Source organism: Triturus cristatus, chromosome 6 (assembly GCF_964204655.1).
Source record: "Triturus cristatus chromosome 6, aTriCri1.1, whole genome shotgun sequence".
In the NCBI taxonomy this organism is placed as follows: domain Eukaryota; kingdom Metazoa; phylum Chordata; class Amphibia; order Caudata; family Salamandridae; genus Triturus; species Triturus cristatus.
The window spans coordinates 283,312,201-283,330,756 of record NC_140589.1 but is presented as its reverse complement, the minus strand read 5'-3'; the positions used below and the strand labels follow the sequence as shown (position 1 = coordinate 283,330,756).

The 18,556-nt window shown below is 49.1% G+C and overlaps 1 protein-coding gene across 1 annotated transcript in view; it reads left to right on the top strand.

The window, feature by feature from the left end:
- GEN1 (GEN1 structure-specific endonuclease) overlaps positions 1-18,556 on the top strand; it is a 191,430-nt gene that overhangs the window by 92,539 nt on the left and 80,335 nt on the right. The window contains exons 8-10 of the mRNA XM_085610642.1: positions 1,133-1,283; positions 14,761-14,797; positions 14,887-14,967. Coding sequence (XP_085466768.1) covers positions 1,133-1,283; positions 14,761-14,797; positions 14,887-14,967 — 269 coding nt within the window. The remainder of the gene's footprint in view (positions 1-1,132; positions 1,284-14,760; positions 14,798-14,886; positions 14,968-18,556) is intronic.

The following is an 18,556-nucleotide window of genomic DNA, read 5'->3' as shown; positions in this document are numbered from 1 at the left end:
GCTCACATTATTTATCCGTGATCAAGAAAAAGACCTTAAAATTTCCGACTGACTCTTCATCACGTTAAAAAAGACAGCAGGTTGCAAAGCAATGATCGCGTGCTCCACTTATATTTGAATGTTTCATTAGTCCTCTCTCCTCTGGTGTGTATGGCTATCCAATAAGGGACCAGGCAGCTTTTGTAAGCAACTTTCAATGGGTGTTTGCTCAAGACCTGATGCCCCGTGTGATCAGCGTGTAATGAACAGCAAGCTGCTCTTTTTTGTTTGATAACTGTAACCTGACAAAGAAAGATGGAACAGAGGGAAGGTTGCCCTCGGTGAGTAAGAAAGGTGAGGGTGTTGGTGCAGATAAGACAGAGCATTCCTCCATACGAAAAAAAAAAAAAGTACATGTTTTTACACTGGGAAGACCTTTATATTTTCCAGTTTGAGGAATCATAAGACTGGAAGAAGTTCTGTGGGTAAGATGAATAACAGATGCTACATTCAGTAAATCCTTAAATTGTTCACATAAATTGCAAATGGGTTTTCTGGATTATGCATTAAAAGGAAATACTTTTCTCTCTGTCTGAGTGGGCATTATTAGAGTGATGATAATTAGTTTTGTGGTGTGGACGATATAAATAATTAGAAGAAAGAAACTTGTACTGGACAAGAACAAAGGCTGCGGTGCTCCAACATATAGCATTAGTATTTATGCTTTACTTTATTTAACTGTATTTCAGCTGATAGCCATGAAAGCACATATCATAAAACACAGTTAAAAGCATTCAAAATAATAACAAAATTATACTACATATAAACAACTATCCTTCATACTAGGACAGTAAATATTAAAAAAAATATATATATAAATATCAATATTTATATTTATTTATGTCGTACATAATGTATTTGCTTATGCTATATGTTCTTGTCTAATCCTATATTTCACATTGTTATATCTGATGCACCAAGTGTGATTCTGCATTTTCTTCTGACTGTCTTGTCTTGAATATGCGAAAAGGCAGTCCTATGTCCATGAGGCCGATATTAAACATTCTTCAAGTTCAAACACAAATTTGACTGCAAGTCCATGCTTAAAAAGCAGGATCTAATTATTAACTTTACAGTTTCTATTTCTCTGTAGGTTCTGCAAAAGAACACGAGAAGCGTGGATGCACACTTTGTGGGAGTAACCTGTACTGTACACCCAATGACTACAGCTACCTGTGCCCCTGCCCTTGGCACCTGGCACAGAGAGAAAAGAAAGCAAATGCTTTTGAGAACAACATTAAACGGTAATATTAACTTGCACACTTTTATGGTAGAAGAAAAGGTGCATAGAGAGCGGAGAATCTCTATAATGTATAGAGGGTAGGAACTGTTCTTGCATCATCACAAGGAGGCTGAAATATTATCTATTGGGTCCATTTCTAATTATTTTTCCATGATCAGTTGTGAGACTCTCTGAATGGAAATGAATTAGTTGGCTACAGGCTGTAAAACTATGCTGGAATTGCTAAAAAGAGGTAACATTTATGAGGGTCGCTTGCCAGATTTTTCAAATCTTTAAATAAAGACAGGACCCTCAAGCCTTGCCACCTTGTCATGTTGGCTGTCAGTTTTGCAGTGGACCACCCGCATTTCTATTGCACACCTCCAATTAGGTCTTCTTTTTCTGCCAACCGAGAAGTTTTCTCCAGCACTGGATCTTTCATAGATTCATATATTTGAGTCATTCATCAAGTTGGGAACCCAGCCCTACAATGGGAATTACCTCTTTGCGTAACTGATACTCATTTCAGGGATAAAATAATTTTCCCATGCCTGCCTTGAGATTAGATTCCTTTTGATGTAGTTTGGACTCTACTTGTAGATCGGCCTTCCCCATGGTTCGCGATCCTGTGACTCTAGCCTGCAGCAATATTTGCCATTCATCCATGCACTAGTTTGGGACCAAGTGGTCTTTCACAAACCATAGCCTTCCTTGAACTCTTCCTGGCATTTACAAAATCTGCTGTGGGTGTTGACACTCTGTTTTGAGAACCCGCTGTTGAGCTGCTTTCTGGATTCCACGGATGTGCTGTCTGTGTGATCCCACCCTGTTACTTTCCACTTTGTCACCTGCCATAAGCCAATGGTCTCCTGTCCAAGTTCTAAATGCTTTAGGTAATTGAAATGTAAAATAGCTGGTAATGTTACACATAGGACTCAGTCTAGGCTTAGGATCCAGCTACCCCACTTCACATCTGATGTTAAAATGTACCTGGTTTGCACCGTAGGCACTCAGCCTCAAGTATGTTATGATCTCAGTGACTTGAGGGATCGGTTGAGTCAGATGCAACTAGGTTTGTCTTCCCACATGACATAATAAGCCATCAATGGCTGGTGTTCTTTCTCCTACTTTGTCCTAATTGATTGTCCCAGGGTCCTTACAGATTGTCCTCTCCACTCATTTATTACAGATTAACTCTCTACAGCAAGGCGTACTGGTCATTTTGTTCATGTAGCTAAACTTTTTGGGAATTGATTTGTTTGGTTCATCTTTTCAAGTGGTAAGGCCACTGGTATAAGCACTTTATGACTGTTGCAGAAGGTTATTTCATCTTTTCACTTCGCTGGTTTCCATGACCACAACTATTGAGTAACAGGACCAGAGTTTTCTTTTTCTTCCTCGAGGCTGTTGGGTGAAGTTAGTTGTCACAAGTTGGGAACGTTGGTCCCTTCTGTTTTCCCATCAGTGGTTCACTTCTGGTGGTGGCAGTGTATACAGAGTTTTTGGTATTGTGGCATAGGTCTTTCGTGACCCTTCTCCATGCTTATACGTTTGTCACACCCAGCTCATTTGCATCCATTTATATACTTTTATCTTTGTTTTTTAATGAATCATATGCACTTGACCCTGTTATACTCTGAGGAGGCCGTAAAGACACTGGCCTAAACGTGTTGACTTTGCTTACAAAGGACCTTGACACCATATTTTTAATGACTGAGTGACTGGGTTTGGAGGATATTGAACATATGGACTGGCTCATGCATTGAGCAGCACTGGGACATCACAAATGCTGCTCAGTCGCTACTGCAGCCAGTTTGTCCGATCTGCCCCCCCCAACACATGTGAAGGGCAGGGGAGATGTTTTCCATCCTGGGCAGTGGCGATGTCTGCCTACGGGTGGGGGCAGAGGGATGGAAGGGAGCAAAGTTGTAGCAGTACTTGCACAAACACCCACCTGGAGCCAATCAAGCATGCCAAGCTCTGTCACAGAACAGCGCTGTAGGGATGCGCCTCGACCAGAGGAGGCGCCACTCTAGCTGGGAAAAATAAAGATGTTGCTAAAGGGTCAATCAAACAGACCCCAATGTCACAGTGAGATGGCTCCCTGCATTATACTATACAATTAAGTGAATACCGTAAAAGGATGTACTAACCTTCTGTGTATACTCCTAAATAAAGCACTCCATTACCTCGCGGTCTAGGCAGCACGATAAAAAACACTGACAAAAAAATAAATGGGGCTCACAGCATCTTCACATGATAACAAAAGTTGCCACTGTATATTTTCCATCTTTCATTTAAAGAAAAGCATCTGTCAAAAATCATTAAACACCTGGCTTATGCAAGAATCTTTCTTTAAGCTTACACTCTGGAGCAATGCTGACACAGTTGCTAACAAACAGACGCATATTACATGTCAAAGTGTACTGCAGAGCAACACGTGGATTTGTTCCAAACATGTTTATTCACGACACAGCAACCTATTGTATGATCACTGTGTGCTGTTTGCATACATACAGAAATAACACACCTGCTGACCATGATTGTATATGGTCCTTGAGTGGAACTAGTAGTAAATCAATAAGATGCCTTAGGGCAGGCTACTCCCTGACTGCCCAGTACATTATTTTTGTATGAAATTCAGAGAAACGTCACGAAGTAATCATTGGTATCAGAGAATGAGCATCAAACACTTCCGTAGAGGGCTACACACAAGGTATATTTAATTAAGTATACCGACATATTAAGGCTATCGTGTGAGTCCATATTAAAGCGCACATTTTCTGGCTTAGGACTTAATTTACCTAGTTTGTTCATTCTAGGACTTGTAGTCTTGGTCTAGTTCAGTTTGATCATTTGGATTATCACATCCGGAAAACAGTGATTGGTAAATAATGTGCAGAATCTGAAAAGTTGTATCCTCCGCATAGGGATTCAGGTGATAACGGTAGAGCATTTGGGGACCGTTGGCACAAAATTCAGGAGCGGGGACACGGGGCGGTAGGTAGGAGGGGGGGTGACATCGCGCAGCATTAAGAGTTCACGCATGCAGGGCTATGTGTAATTTAGGTAGGGCATGTTGTATTCTGCCTGGCTTCTCGCAGTACTCATGAAAGGCTTGCGTTGTATTTAGATGGATTCACTTTATTCTAGGGATTCACATAGTCTCTGGTGGGAATTTACATAGCACTGGGGGGTTGTCACAATATTTAGGAGCAGTCGCGTCTTTCTCCTATATAATATGCCCCAATTAGTGCTCCTCCCTTTTCATTCACAGCCCTCCTCGTGTGGTCCTCCTCCACCCTCGTCAACATCCTCTACCTTCCTGCCTCTCTGCTTACAGGGAGCTGTTTTCATCTTCCATCGGTCTCCCAAAGTGCGACTCTTGTTGTCTATTGCCGCGTTGGTCACACTCAGTGACTCACTGTATCTCTAGTACAGTGATGAGACAGTGACAATGTGAAATAACAAATCCCGACTTTAGACACAGTTCACCACAGCCTGCGCCGAGAGACCTTGTAGCGCGTGACCATTACTTTTGAAGAGTGCCGCAGGGGCTGGGCAAAAGTTATTGCCAGGGCCGTCATTGGTAGCACTTTCACGCACTACAAGATTGATGGCCCTTTGACCCACAGACTGAACACCCACCGCACCACTACACTATGGTGGCTGGCAACACGTTGCAGCAGATGTACTTGCAGTTACACATACACTTGCTGCTGCGTTACTGCCGCTGGCGGTCTCTGGACCATAAGGTTTGCAGGGCCGTCATTGGTAGCGCTTTCGCGCGCTATCAGATTGACAACCCTGGGACACAAACATGAAGGTACACTTTTTGCATCCTCTCAGGTGGTGCGTGCAGTGCTGTTGCACTTACACACACTGGCTAATGTAAACACGTCCTTCAAAAACTCCAACACGCTCTCAGTAGTTATAGAGCTGGTGCAACAAGCATTTACCAATTTGGACAGATAATCCACAAATACTTACCTTTCAATTGGGGCCAACAGATTAAAAGGACTAACAATATCTAAACCAAGCTTGCACCTAGACTCATCAGGCACCTTGACAGGAAACAACGGTGCAGCTCTCCCCACATTGGATTTATTGCTGTTAGCACAAATCCAGCAGTCTCTCACAAATGCTTCTGTATGTCTCTCTGGACCACGCGGTACAAAAGGGGGTGGTGATGGACGGAGCATCAGAACCAATCAAACACTCACACCCAGTCAACAGATCTGGGTTTGATCCATCACCGTTCTTTAGCCCACTCTGCCACCCCAGTTCAGACATGACCATATGCAAATCAGTCTGACCCTGTGCCTCATGGGAACAGTCCAGCCCGAACTGCCACCAGTAACTCTTCCTCGCCTTGGTGTGATTCCAGCCAAGGTGTCCGTCATGGGCAAAATTAATAATTTTGTTCCTCAAACAATAAGTGGAACCAACCAGCTCCCTCTGAACAACTTATCATCAATGATGCTCAATTCCTCTCTCACACCCCAAAACCTCTTCACTTCTACAAACATTAGCGCACGCTCATGCTAACCTTCCTCCACATATTTCTTCATCTCACCTCAAACCATGTCTTTGTTACATTCCTCATTCAGCTCCAGTTCATTCATAACCATTCCTTCATCCACATGATTGGGATATCCCTCTCAGAGAATACTTGTTCTTCCAAAGGGAGTCTAGAAAGGCAGTCAGCCGAGCATTGTGAATTTCTGGGAGATATTCCACCTTAAAATTATATTCTAGCACACCCGTGCACACCTGCCACCCATCTCTTGATCCTGGGTGTTGCTCTCTCAGTACCCCTGCACATAAGAACTTGAACAAAGGGCTTGTGGTAAGAACTTACAAGGCAAACCCCTCCCCCCCCCAGAAAAAAATGCAAATGGTGGATGGCCCAGTCACATGCCGGTGTCTCACGCTTGATGACAGAGTATCTCTCTTGTGCCCCTTTGAGAGAGTGTGAGGCAAATGCTATGACTTTCTGTTCAGCATTAACAATCTGGGCTAACACTGCTATCAGCCCCTTGAAACTGCCATCAGTGGCCAAAATGGTCTTCTTTGTTACATCAAAATGCCCTAAACTCAGCATACTCCTAATATCCATCTTTAGTTTAGACAAAGACTTCTTCACATTCACTCAACCACACAAATGTAGCCCCTTTTTTTGAGTAGCACCCTACCCATAAAGGCATCACAATGCTTGCAAAACCCTGAACACATTTAGAATAGTACTCGACTAATCCCAAGAATGATTGAATACCTTCTTTTTCCACGGGATCTGGTGTTTTGATGATGGACTCTGTCTGACCTAACTTCGGTTTTATGCCTTCCCCCGAGAAGCAGCAACCACAATTCTAGTCTGGGTAAGCTAGATACACATTAAAAGATAACCTGTGCTCACCATCTGGTAGCTTGGCACAGAGCAGTCAGAGTAATCTAAAGAGTCAATGAGTAAAGTATTTGTGCACACACAGAGTAACATAGTGAAAACACCACAAAAAGACTCCACACTGGTTTAGAAAAATAGACAATAATTTTACAAATAAACCAAAACTTCAAAAATCCAATAAGTAGAAGTCGAGATATGAATTTTTAAAGAATAAAAACAGTTATAGTGCTCAGAAGCACTAAGCGCCAATGGGGGTTATCTGGTCGCACTGCACAGGGGCAAATTCAACACTTCAGGCCAACCGTGATGGAGCGCAGGCAGGGGACAAGAGCCACACAGACTTGTTAAACAGAGTACCTTGAGTCTGGTCGCAACAGTGAGATGAGAGGTGCAGATGAGCGATGCATCGATGTCAAGCCCGCAGTCGAGATGATGCGTTGATTTTTTTCACATAGTTGCGGCAATGCGCTGGGTCTGTTGAGTGGCGCGCCAGTGCAGAGTGCGGCGGTTCTGAAGGTGATGCGCCCAGTTAATTCCACGCTGAAGGGGCGATGTGTCGGTCGTCTCCACGCAGTGGCAACAATACATTTGTTCCGAAGCGGTGGTTCATGATGCGATGCGGAGGTTCCGAGTGTGTTGCGCTGATTCTACCCCCGCAATAGGGTGGATGCACCAGTTCTGTGTTAATTTCTCTGGTGCAAGTATCTGGGTCCACTTTCAGTGAACTAGGCACAGAAGCAGGGGTAGATTAGGGGGAGAGGGGAGAGGAGTTGGCCTAATGGCTAGGGCGATCAACCTCGAATCTGGGAAACCCGGTTCGAGTCTCGGCAATGACGCTGAACATCCTGTGATTCTGGGCAAATCGCTTAATTTCCCCGTGCCTAACAAAAATGGTCCTCATGTAATGCAACTGGTGCTATGTAAAGCGCTCTGATACCCGATACCGGGTCAAGTTCGCACTATATAAAACTCCGTAAGAAAGATAGCCCTAAGTTATAAACAGGAGGCAAGCCAACACGTCCTTGGAGATCACTTTGGTTGCAAGGCAGAGTAGGGTCAAAGAACAGTAGGCAGCACAACAGAGAAGCAGGTCTTCCAGATCAACAGTCCAGCAGAGTGTCAGTCTGTGAGGCAGCTGAGCAGTTCTTCTGACACAGTTCAGTTACAGGTCCAGGCATTTCTGATTCGGTGGTGTCAGAGCCCCAGTACTTATACCCAGCTGTACCTTTGAAGTGCGGGTGACTTCAAAGGTCTTTGAAGTGCACAGAAGCCCTTTCTTCCCTGCCCTGGCTCGAGACTAGTAGGGGGTAATCAGCCCTTTGTGTAGGGACAAGGCACATCCTATTCAGGTGTGTCAGCCCATCCTTCCCCTCCTGCCCTGGAAGAGCCATCAGAATTTAGATGAGTACTAAGATACACCTAAACCTCCTGTGTTTGTGGCTGCCTAGAGGTAAAAGACAAAGTGTAGCTGCCACCCACCCCAAATGTGTATTGGAGACAGGCATCTGAAAGAAACACGTTAGTTAGATTCCTCACCTTAGAATATCCCCAGGCGTCAGACTGGATCCGGAAGATTTTTCGTCAGCAATACCCCTTGCGCGTCGCTAGGCGTCGTCTGCGGCTCCGCGTCCGTCGTCGGCGTCGTGTGCCGGGATGACGTCGTCGGAGTACTTAGACGCCGCCCTCGCGCGCTGACGTCAGTTCTTCTTTTTTCCGCGCCAGTAAGCGCAGATCCGGGAGAGCTACCCCTTTTAGTCTTTTTTGACTAAAACTTTTTTGATCATTTTTTGATCCTTGTCTGTCGACATCTGGTGCCGGTAGGATGCCTGGGTTCAAGGCTTGTGAGGATTGTCATCGACTGATGTCGGTGACCGATCACCACCGCCGGTGCCTCTACTGCTTAGGCCCCGACCACGACGCGGAGTCGTGCAACGACTGTCAGGCCCTGACTTCGAAGGCTAGGCGGGAGCGGTCCCGCAAGCTTCTCGAGCTTCGCCACTCGGCTCCGCGTCGTGCGCGATCCCGGTCCAGGAGGAGGTCCAAGGATCGCTCGCGGAGCCCTAGCCGACGCCATCGCTCGTCCGGCTCCAAGTCGTCGGGTAAGTCCAAACGCTCCAAGAAGTCCAAGAGGCGACATCGCTCTTCGGACTCCCCTCGCCGGTCGCGCGACTCGGCCGAGGGTCAGGGTGGTTCCACCCCCGCGGCTCCGGCGGAGCCGCAGGTGCCGCGTCCGCCCCCATACCTTCCGGTCCCTGGGGCTGACGCGGCGCCGGCGGAGATCAGTGCCTTCCTCTCGGCCATGAGGAGCCTGGCCCCGCCGTCGACGCCCGCTGGCGCGCCTTCGGGCCCCGCAGACTCGACTGGGCGACCTCGCGTGCCGGCGGCTCCGGCCCCGGCGCCGTCGACGACTCCGGTCTCGACGCCGCAGGTCCCCGCGGGGCCCTTGCCTGGGCCCCAGTCGACGCCGGTTGACCTAGTCACTCCTCCACCGGCGCCGACGCCTGAACCACCGACGCCGTCACCGGCGCCGCCGACGCCTGTGACGCCGACACCCCGGTTTAGCCCTCATCCGGACCCGACGCCGGCACGGCGTCCGCCGACGCCGCATCCGACGCCGCTTGAGTCCTACCATCTCTACAGTCCGGTTCCGATCATTCCTCCTGTTTATCAGGAATCGGAAGAAGGGGGCGACTGGGAGGGGTTCGAGGACCCTCTGGCTGTTCAGTCACAGCTTTCTCAGGACTGGGCAGATGAACTGGGGGAGGCCAGTGGGCTGGACACCTCGCCAGACACTGGATTCACTTCTCCTCCGACCGTGGCTTCGGAGGAGGGTGCGGCATTTTCTGTGGTGCTGCGCAAGGCGGCTGAGGCCCTTGGGCTCGAGTTGCCTGCCGTGGCTGTGAGGACTAACATCCTCACTGAGGTGCTTCAAACCTCAGCAAGCTCCACTGAGCCTCTGCTGCCGTTCAACGAGGCCCTCACTGACGTTCTGCAGGGCACCTGGTCCAAGCCCTCCACAGTTCCTCCTGTGGACAGGAACGTTGCCAGGCGCCACCGCCCTGCTCCGGGCGACCCCAGTTTCCTGTCCCAACACCCCACCCCCGAGAGTCTGGTTATCCAGGCCTCTACTTCCCAATCCTCCTTCCCGACCGCTCCGCCGGATCGGGATTCCAAGAGACTCGAGCAGTTCGGCAAGAAACTGTTTTCGTCCCTTAGTTTGGGCCTGCGGTCCTTAAATACCGCCTGTCTCTTGGACCGTTATTCCCATTCCCTGTGGGATACGGTGGAGGACGTGCTGCCCCTGTGTCCGGAGGAGGTCCGGACGCGTCTTACCCAGGCTTTGGCCGATGGGAGGGATGCAGCACGGCACGCCATACGATGTGGGCTTGACACCACGGACTCGCTGGGTCGGGCGATTTCCACCACGGTGGCGCTCCGCCGCCACGCCTGGATGCGGTCCACGTCATTTTCCGGGGATGTCCAGACAACCCTCATGGACATGCCCTTTGATGGCACTCGCCTGTTTGGTGAGAAGGCGGACAGTGCGCTGAACCGCTTTAAGGACTCCCGGGCTACGGCCAAGTCCTTGGGCCTCGCGGCTCCGCGGGCGCACGCCTCCGCTTTTCGCCCCTTTCGTGGCCAAGGAAGGGGCGCCTCCTCACGTCCGCAAAGCCACCAGCCGCAGAACCAACCTGCGCGCGGTCGCGGACGTGGCTTCCGCCGTGGCGGAAATGGAGGCCGACGTGGTCAGCCCACATCCACCCCGGCAGCATCCGCCTCAAAGCCTTCCTAGTCCGAGCTTTCAGGCCCATACCACGCCAGTGGGCGGCAGAGTTCGCCATCACCTGCTCCACTGGCGGTCCATAACATCGGACAGGTGGGTGCTGCAAATCGTCCGAAGGGGCTACTCCCTCCCCTTCGAGACGACCCCTCCAGCCATGCCACCGCAGCACCACCGTATCTCGGGGGATCATTTGGATCTTCTCCGCGAGGAAGTTTCGGCTCTCTTGGCCAAGGGGGCCGTCGAGCGCGTTCCGAGTCCGGAAGTAGGTCGTGGTTGTTATTCCCACTACTTTCTGGTTCCCAAGAAGGGCAAGGGGGGCCTACGCCCTATCTTGGACCTCCGGAACGTCAATGCCTTCCTCCGAAAGGAAAGGTTCAAGATGCTAACGTTGGCTCAGGTTTTAGCTGCCCTAGACCCTGGAGACTGGATGGTAGCGTTGGACTTGCAGGACGCTTATTTCCACATCCCCGTCCTGCCGGCCCACCGGCGTTACCTGCGGTTCACGGTGGGCCAAGAGCACTTTCAGTTTACCGTGCTCCCCTTCGGCCTCACCAGTGCCCCTCGGGTGTTCACGAAAGTGATGGCGGTGGTCGCAGCTCATCTGCGCAGATCAGGGGTTCCAGTCTTCCCCTATCTCGACGACTGGTTGTTGAAGGCGGGCTCGCCCCAGGCAGTCGTCTCCCACCTCCAGACTACGGCGGATCTCCTGCATTTGCTGGGGTTTTCCATCAACGTGCCGAAGTCACACCTGAGTCCCTCTCAGGAGCTCCTCTTCATCGGAGCGGTTCTCGATTCGGCGCGGTTCCGGGTCCATCCACCGGAACAGCGGGTCCGGGATATACGGGCCCTGATTCCCATCTTTCGGCCTCTATCCCGGGTTTCGGTCAGGCTAGTGTTGCGGCTTCTGGGGCTGATGGCCTCCTGCATCCTACTAGTGCATCACGCCAGGCGGCGCATGCGGGCTCTGCAGTGGGACCTGAAGTTTCAGTGGGCCCAGCATCACGGCAACCTGTCCGACCATGTCTTGATCTCGGAGGGCACTGCACAACAGTTGCAGTGGTGGCTCACGGACCGCGAGTGGGTCAAGGGCAAGAGCCTCTCCCTTCCCCAACCAGAGCATGTCGTAGTGACGGATGCGTCCCTCCTGGGATGGGGTGGCCATATGGGAGAGGCGGAGATCAGAGGCCTCTGGTCTCCGGCGGAGTCTCGTCTCCACATCAACCTGTTGGAGTTGAGAGCGATCCGGCTTGCACTGAAAGCCTTCCTTCCCTCTGTCAGGGGAAGTGTCGTGCAGGTGTTCACGGACAACACCACCGCCATGTGGTACTGCAACAAACAGGGCGGGGTGGGGTCGTGGACCCTTTGTCAGGAGGCTCTGCGCCTCTGGACATGGCTGGAACACCAGGGCGTCACCCTGGTGGTTCAACATCTGGCGGGCTCTCTGAACGCCAGAGCAGACGAACTCAGCCGCCGGTGCATGATGGATCACGAATGGCGTCTGAACTCCGAAGTGGCGCAAGGCCTCTTTCAGCAGTGGGGAGAGCCTTGGTTAGATCTATTCGCCACCGAAGAGAACGCGCAATGTCAGCAGTTCTGCGCGTTGGAATTTCCAAGGCGGCACTCGCTCGGCGACGCTTTTCGTCACGAGTGGAGTTGCGGTCTGTTGTACGCCTTTCCGCCTATACCACTTCTGCCCAGAGTGCTGAAGAAGATCAGGCACGACCGGGCCCAAGTCATCTTGGTGGCTCCGGATTGGGCACGAAGATACTGGTATCCCGAGCTACTCAGTCTGTTGACCGATCCCCCGATACGTCTGCCCCTTCGGGAGGATCTTCTGTCGCAGCAGCAGGGGACGGTCCTCCACCCGAACCTGTCCAGCCTCCACCTCCATGCGTGGAGATCGAGCGGCGGCAGTTGATGCCATTTGACTTGCCTCCTGAAGTCTGTGATATCATTCTGGCAGCCAGGCGTCCCTCCACAAAGTCGGTATACGCCTGCCGGTGGAACAAATTTGTGGCATGGTGCACAGCAAAGGCTGTGGATCCCCTTTCCGCCCCTCTTTCTGAGGTTCTCCTCTTCCTTCTTTCTCTGGCCCGGCAGGGCTCTGCCCTGGGCACCCTGAAAGGTTATCTTGCTGCCATCTCCGCCTTCTTGCGGCTTCCTGATCAGCCTTCTCTTTTCAAGTCCCCTGTGGTTACACGCTTTCTCAAAGGCATTACACACACGTTCCCTCCTGTCCCTTTTGTAATGCCTCAGTGGGACTTGAATCTGGTTTTGACATTCCTGATGTGCGCTCCCTTCGAGCCTCTTCACAATTGCCCTCTTCGTCTTCTAACTCTAAAGACTGCTTTTCTGGTAGCCATCACCTCGGCTAGACGGGTTTGAATCCATTATCGTTCTTTAGCTCACATTGCCACCCCAGTTCAGACCCAGCCATATGCAAATCAGTCTTGACCCTATTCCTCATGCGAATGGTCCAGCCCGAACTGCCAAGCCAGGTCTTCACTGGACCGGAAACAAGCATCCTGGGACCAGGTTCGGGGTAACACCCCTCAAAAGCCAGGCTAGCTAGAATCCAGTTGCAAAGTGAGCAAGAGACTCACGTCTGGGCATACCCTGACAACTTAGGGTGAACAAAGAAAACACAAGGAGATGATGGACGGAGCGCTGAAACTTTTCAGACACTCACCCCCAGTCACAGATCTGGGTTGAATCCATCATCGTTCTTTAGCTCACTTTGCCTCCCCAGTTAAGACCCAGCCATAGGCAAATCAGTCTTGACCCTATTCCTCATGGGAATAGTCCAGTCCAAACTGCCAAGCCAGGTCTTCCTGGGACCGGTTTCAGGGTGACACCCCTCATCCGCCAGGCTAGCTTGAATCCAGTGGCAAAGTGAGCAAGGTACCCACATCTGGGCGTACCCTGCCAAAATACTTTCTAAAAGTGGCATTTCTAAAATAGTAATTTTATATCAAACTTTACCAGTAAAGAGGTTTTATCATTACCATTCCAAAGATATAAAACATGACACAGCTGCTCCTTTCTAATCAGAAATTACAGCTTGAAATTATATTAAGGCATTCTCAATGTTTACCTGTGCAAGGAGTATGCCTCACAGTAGTGAAAAACAAATTTGTGTTTTTCCCTACCAGAGCATGCAAAACTTAAAAGTATGTCTTACCTTTTACTTACTCAGCACCCTGCCCTATGGGCTACCAAGGGCCTACCTTAGTAGTGACGTATGTGTAGTAAATGGGAGTTTTAGGCCGGGAAAAGGGGTTTAAATGCCAGGTCGAAGTGGCAGTAAAACTGCACTTACAGGCCCTGCAGTGGTAGACCTGAGACTTGTTTAAAGGCCTACTTGTGTGGGTGGCACATTGAGTGCTACAGGCCTGCTAGTAGTATTACATTCTCAGGCCCTGGGTGTATTGGATACCACTTTTCAAGGGACTTACAAGTAAACTAAATATGCCAGTTGCGTATACACCAATGTTGTTGTGTTTATGGGAGGAGCACATGCACATTAGCACTGGCCAGCAGTGGTAAAGTGCTCAGAGTCCTATACAAGGACTCAGCAAAAAAGGGGAGATAAGCAGGTAAAACGTTTGTAAGATCACTCTAAGGCTGATAGGTCTGACACTCTCAGACCAACAGGTTGTGGGGATTTCAGTGGATAAGAGTACCCACTCTAAATATGTAACCAACAACAACTCTTCTAAGCCCGTGCTAATCAAAACAATCATTACAACATTTTCATGATCTATTAGTTCAACTTTTGATCAAGCAACGTTGAACTAATAAATCATTAAAAAAAGGTTGTAAAGATTGTTTTGATTGCAATTTATTGGTCAGGCTTGGAAGTAGTTGGTTACATAACTTGTGGATAAAAAAAATGAACAATGTTTGGGGGTGGGGGAGTTTAGTTGCTTTATCCGATATTGTGACTGCAGCATTTGCTGCACAGTTAGGAGTAGTTTGCCTCGTAATTTGCAGATCTCATTCAAAATGTTACTTTGAGTTCAAATGGATGCAAATATCACTGCCAAAGAGAATACCACATAATTTGCCTTTTTTTGCTGCATAATTTAGATAACCTTGTGACATCGTTTGGTCTTTCATGCCATTTAATCCTAGTAACCCTGGCAGTGGTTAAACTATGTTTGGGGCTGTCATGATGATGAAATTCCAATTTCATAAGGAACCATGAAACTTTTGGTGCAAACATGTAATGTATACATATAGCAATTAAATGTTCATTGAAAATTCTGTTAAATTCTTTTGCACGTCAATATTGTTCTGTTTGCTTTTCAGTAAAGCTCGGGCATGTGCAGGCTTTCCGTTCCGAGAGGTAACTAAAAAAGGCACATGATTATTTTTCATTTAGTTGAATTTGAACAGAACCTTTTTGAGTGCGTTTTCCTTGTTTCTTTTTTCAAGGTGATACATGAATTTCTGGTTTCTAAAGACAAGCTGACTAAAAGGATCACCTGGTTGCGGCCCAATATATTGTCTTTTCAGGTAACAATATTTTTGGATATATTTGCAGTTGAACAATCCATAAATGAGGGCACGTTGTTTATGTTGAGAAATGTATATTACATTTTGGTTTGAAGGCCAGCAAGTGCTTAACAGTAATTTGCCACAATGAACCTGGTGAAGGGAAAAGGAGCTGAATGCTACCTTTTGGTATGTTGGCAAAGGATGTTACCTCCTGGAGGCAGACTCCAAAATTTCGAGAAACTTCTTAAGCATCACTTTCCATAATTCTTCAATAAAAGTCAGTCATGGATACTCGAATGTGATAGTCTGCCTCCAATTTTAGCAATGTGGAATACTTTGCGGTTTTTCATAACAGTGACCTGAAAGTGAAACCTGACTGGTTGATACTCCTCAAATTCTATTACTCAAAGTGTGCCTCGTCCATAGTCCATTCCTCAGATTATGGAGTGTCTGCCAATTTGAGATATCTCACTCATCATTGTTTTCCCTGTACCACTGGAGTGCGGTCGGCTGGCCCTCTCATTAAAACTGAGCAGTCTGCCTAAACCGTGATCCCTACTCCACCATGAGCATTTGGTGTGCATGGAGTAATTCTGTAGTGTGAACAATGTGAAGGCCTTTCCAGTTTCTGTGCCCATGGAGTAGCCCTTGGCCTCTGTCTCATATACCTCATCCTTGTACAGGTTCTGCATTTACTTTGCTTCATGCCCAGAAGCATTCATGAAGACAGAAGACTGATATAAGCTTCAGCTGTGTCCAGATTTTATTTATCTGCATCCAGCTCGTGGTCATACACAAAGACAGATGATTGACATATCTCTCTGTGTTGAGCCTCTCTTTGTGGCCCGGTGGAAATCTGGAATCCACTTCCACCTGTATGCCGATGATGCCCAAAGCTACCGGTTGATGGTAAATTGAATCTGAAGGTTGTATCTCTGGACGATATCACATTCCTGTCCAACACATTGATAAGTATTCATTCATGGATGTAAGATCACCACCTCAAACAAAACCCTGCGAAACACATCATTCTTGTGATCTCTCCAAAGAAAGCCAGTCTGTACAAGATTGGATGGAATTCCTCTCAGCCTTGGAGTGCCAGACCTCCATTGTTCACAATGCTAAATCAATTGGCTTCACCCTCGCAGCCAACTCAACCTCCAGAGTCACAGCGCAGCAATCGTCAAGAACACTCGGTTCCAACTAAGGCTGCTATTGGGGATTGGGCAGCTCATATCAGAATCGTACATAAAATCAGTTGTATAGCTGGTACTTTCAAGACTTGACTACGGGATCCCGGTCCTTTCAGGCATCCCGATAGTCCACAGTTCTTCATATTGCAGCCCGTTTTGTTACCAGTCACAAGAAATTTGACCTCATCACTTCCATCCTGCTGACCCTCCAATGGATTGGTGTTGAGGCGAGAGCACCATTTAAAACTGCCCGCACCACCCACAAAGCACTACACTGCTCTTCGCCTGCATACATAACAAATCGTGAAAAAATGAACATTTCGGGCACAAAACGGGGTTCAAGAAATACTGAGTCTCTTCTTCTCGACCACCTCTCCCCCTAACTTCAAACAAGAGTGAACTCCTGACTTCCGTACGACAACATACCATGTTACCTTCAAAAAAGATCTCAAAGCTCTTGTCTTTAAAATGCACTTATCTTTAATTTATTTTGCTCCCACACTCTCATGAATATCTGCTTCCATGTTGTCCAATGTTGTATCTCAATTGTACTCCTGCACTGTTTGTTTCTGATCTGCACTCATGCATTTTTCCCTATTATTCATGATACTAATGTGTATCCCTAATGTACTGCTGTTCCAATTGTTCTCTTGTAAAGCGATCTGATGCCTCCGGGCCATGTCCGGGCTATTTAAAATCTCAACAACTAATAAATTAAGCTTCAGCCTTACCCAGATTCTGCATTCACTCTACATCTAGCCTGGATTTATGCATGAAGAGAGAAGAAAGACAAAAACAGTTTTCCCCTTCCTGACCAGACCTGTTTCCAGATCCGACTCGAGATGGCTTACACCTGCTTAGGGGATCTCAGCTGTGTTGGGCTCATTGCACCAACTGTACTGATGTCATTAGGGCACCATCTTCATGCTGAAAGCTGTTTGTAAGTAGCAGAGACCAACAGGGGTAGCCTTGTCTTCCTTTACTGGATTAGCAGGTAGTGGGATCAATGCCCTACTCCACTACCTGAATGTTACTTGGCACTGTATGTTTTTCAAGGGAGAGTGTGCCAATATAATTTATTTGTTTATTGTTTTTTTTAAGTTTTGTGATTGGAAGTACAATCATATTATTTGTACGAGATACCGTAACTTGTAGTATCCTCCATTTGACCAGGTGTTCCCTTTCCCTTCTATTCCTGAGAGGACATCCCCTGCACTTGACTGATGTGAGTGAGGAATTCCGACGGTAGCACAGCTTTGAGTCGATCTTGGCTTCCACCTGTGCACCACACAACTGCATAAGAGCTATGCATGCAAAGGACTTTCCTTGATTTAGCTTTAGGCACCGAATGAGCTCTTCAATCTAGCTAAGACGTTTGACCTGGACAGCAGTCCTGGTGCTGCCCTGTGCCTGTCCTGGGCTGGTGCTGCCCTGTGCCTGTCCTGGGCTGGTGCTACCCTGTGCGTGTCCTGAGCTGGTGCTGCCCTGTGCGCGTCCAGGGCTGGTGCTGCGCTGTGCCGGTCCTGGGCTGGTGCTGCCCTGGGCCTGGCCTGGCCTGTCCTGGGCTGGTGCTGCCCTGTGCCTGTCCTGGGCTGGTGCTACCCTGTGCGTGTCCTGGGCTGGTGCTGCCCTGTGCGCGTCCAGGGTTGGTGCTGCGCTGTGCCGGTCCTGGGCTGGTGCTGCCCTGGGCCTGGCCTGGCCTGTCCTGGGCTGGTGCTGCCCTGTGCCTGTCCTGGGCTGGTGCTGCCCTGTGCCTGTCCTGGGCTGGTGTTGCCCTGTACGCGTCCTGGGCTGGTGCTGCCCTGTGCGTGTCCTGGGCTGGTGCTGCCATGTGCGCGTCCTGGGCTGATGCTGCCCTGTTTCTGTCCTGGGCTGGTGCTGCCCTGTGTGCGTCCAGGCTTGGTGCTGCCTTGTGCGCATCCTGGGCTGGTGCTGCGCTGTGCTGGTCCTGGGCTGGTGCTGCCCTGGGCCTGGCCTATCCTGGGCTGGTGCCTTCCTGTGCTGGTGTTGCCCTATGCCCATTTTGGTCTGGTGATACCCTGTGCCCTTCCTGGGCTGGGGCTGCCCTGTGCCCGGCCTGAGCTGGTTTTGCTTTGTGCCTTGCCTGAGCTGGCGCTGCCCTGTGCCCAGCCTGTGCTGGTGCTTCCATGCTGCTGTGTTTTGCCTCGGAACGAATTCAGCTTCTGAGGAGAAGAGCAAACTTAACCAGGCGGGCACAGAACAAGGCCCTGCTCATTGTAGACATTCATGGAGGCACTACAAGGGAGTGAGCTTCCTAAAAGATGCTATGGCATGCTGTCTGTAGGACACCACCCACTGGGCCACTTGTGATCGAGACGTAATGCACAGTTGTAAAGGAGCACATCTATGATCATTTTGTGTTTCTGAACCATGGCGCCAGGCCATTGGGGCTG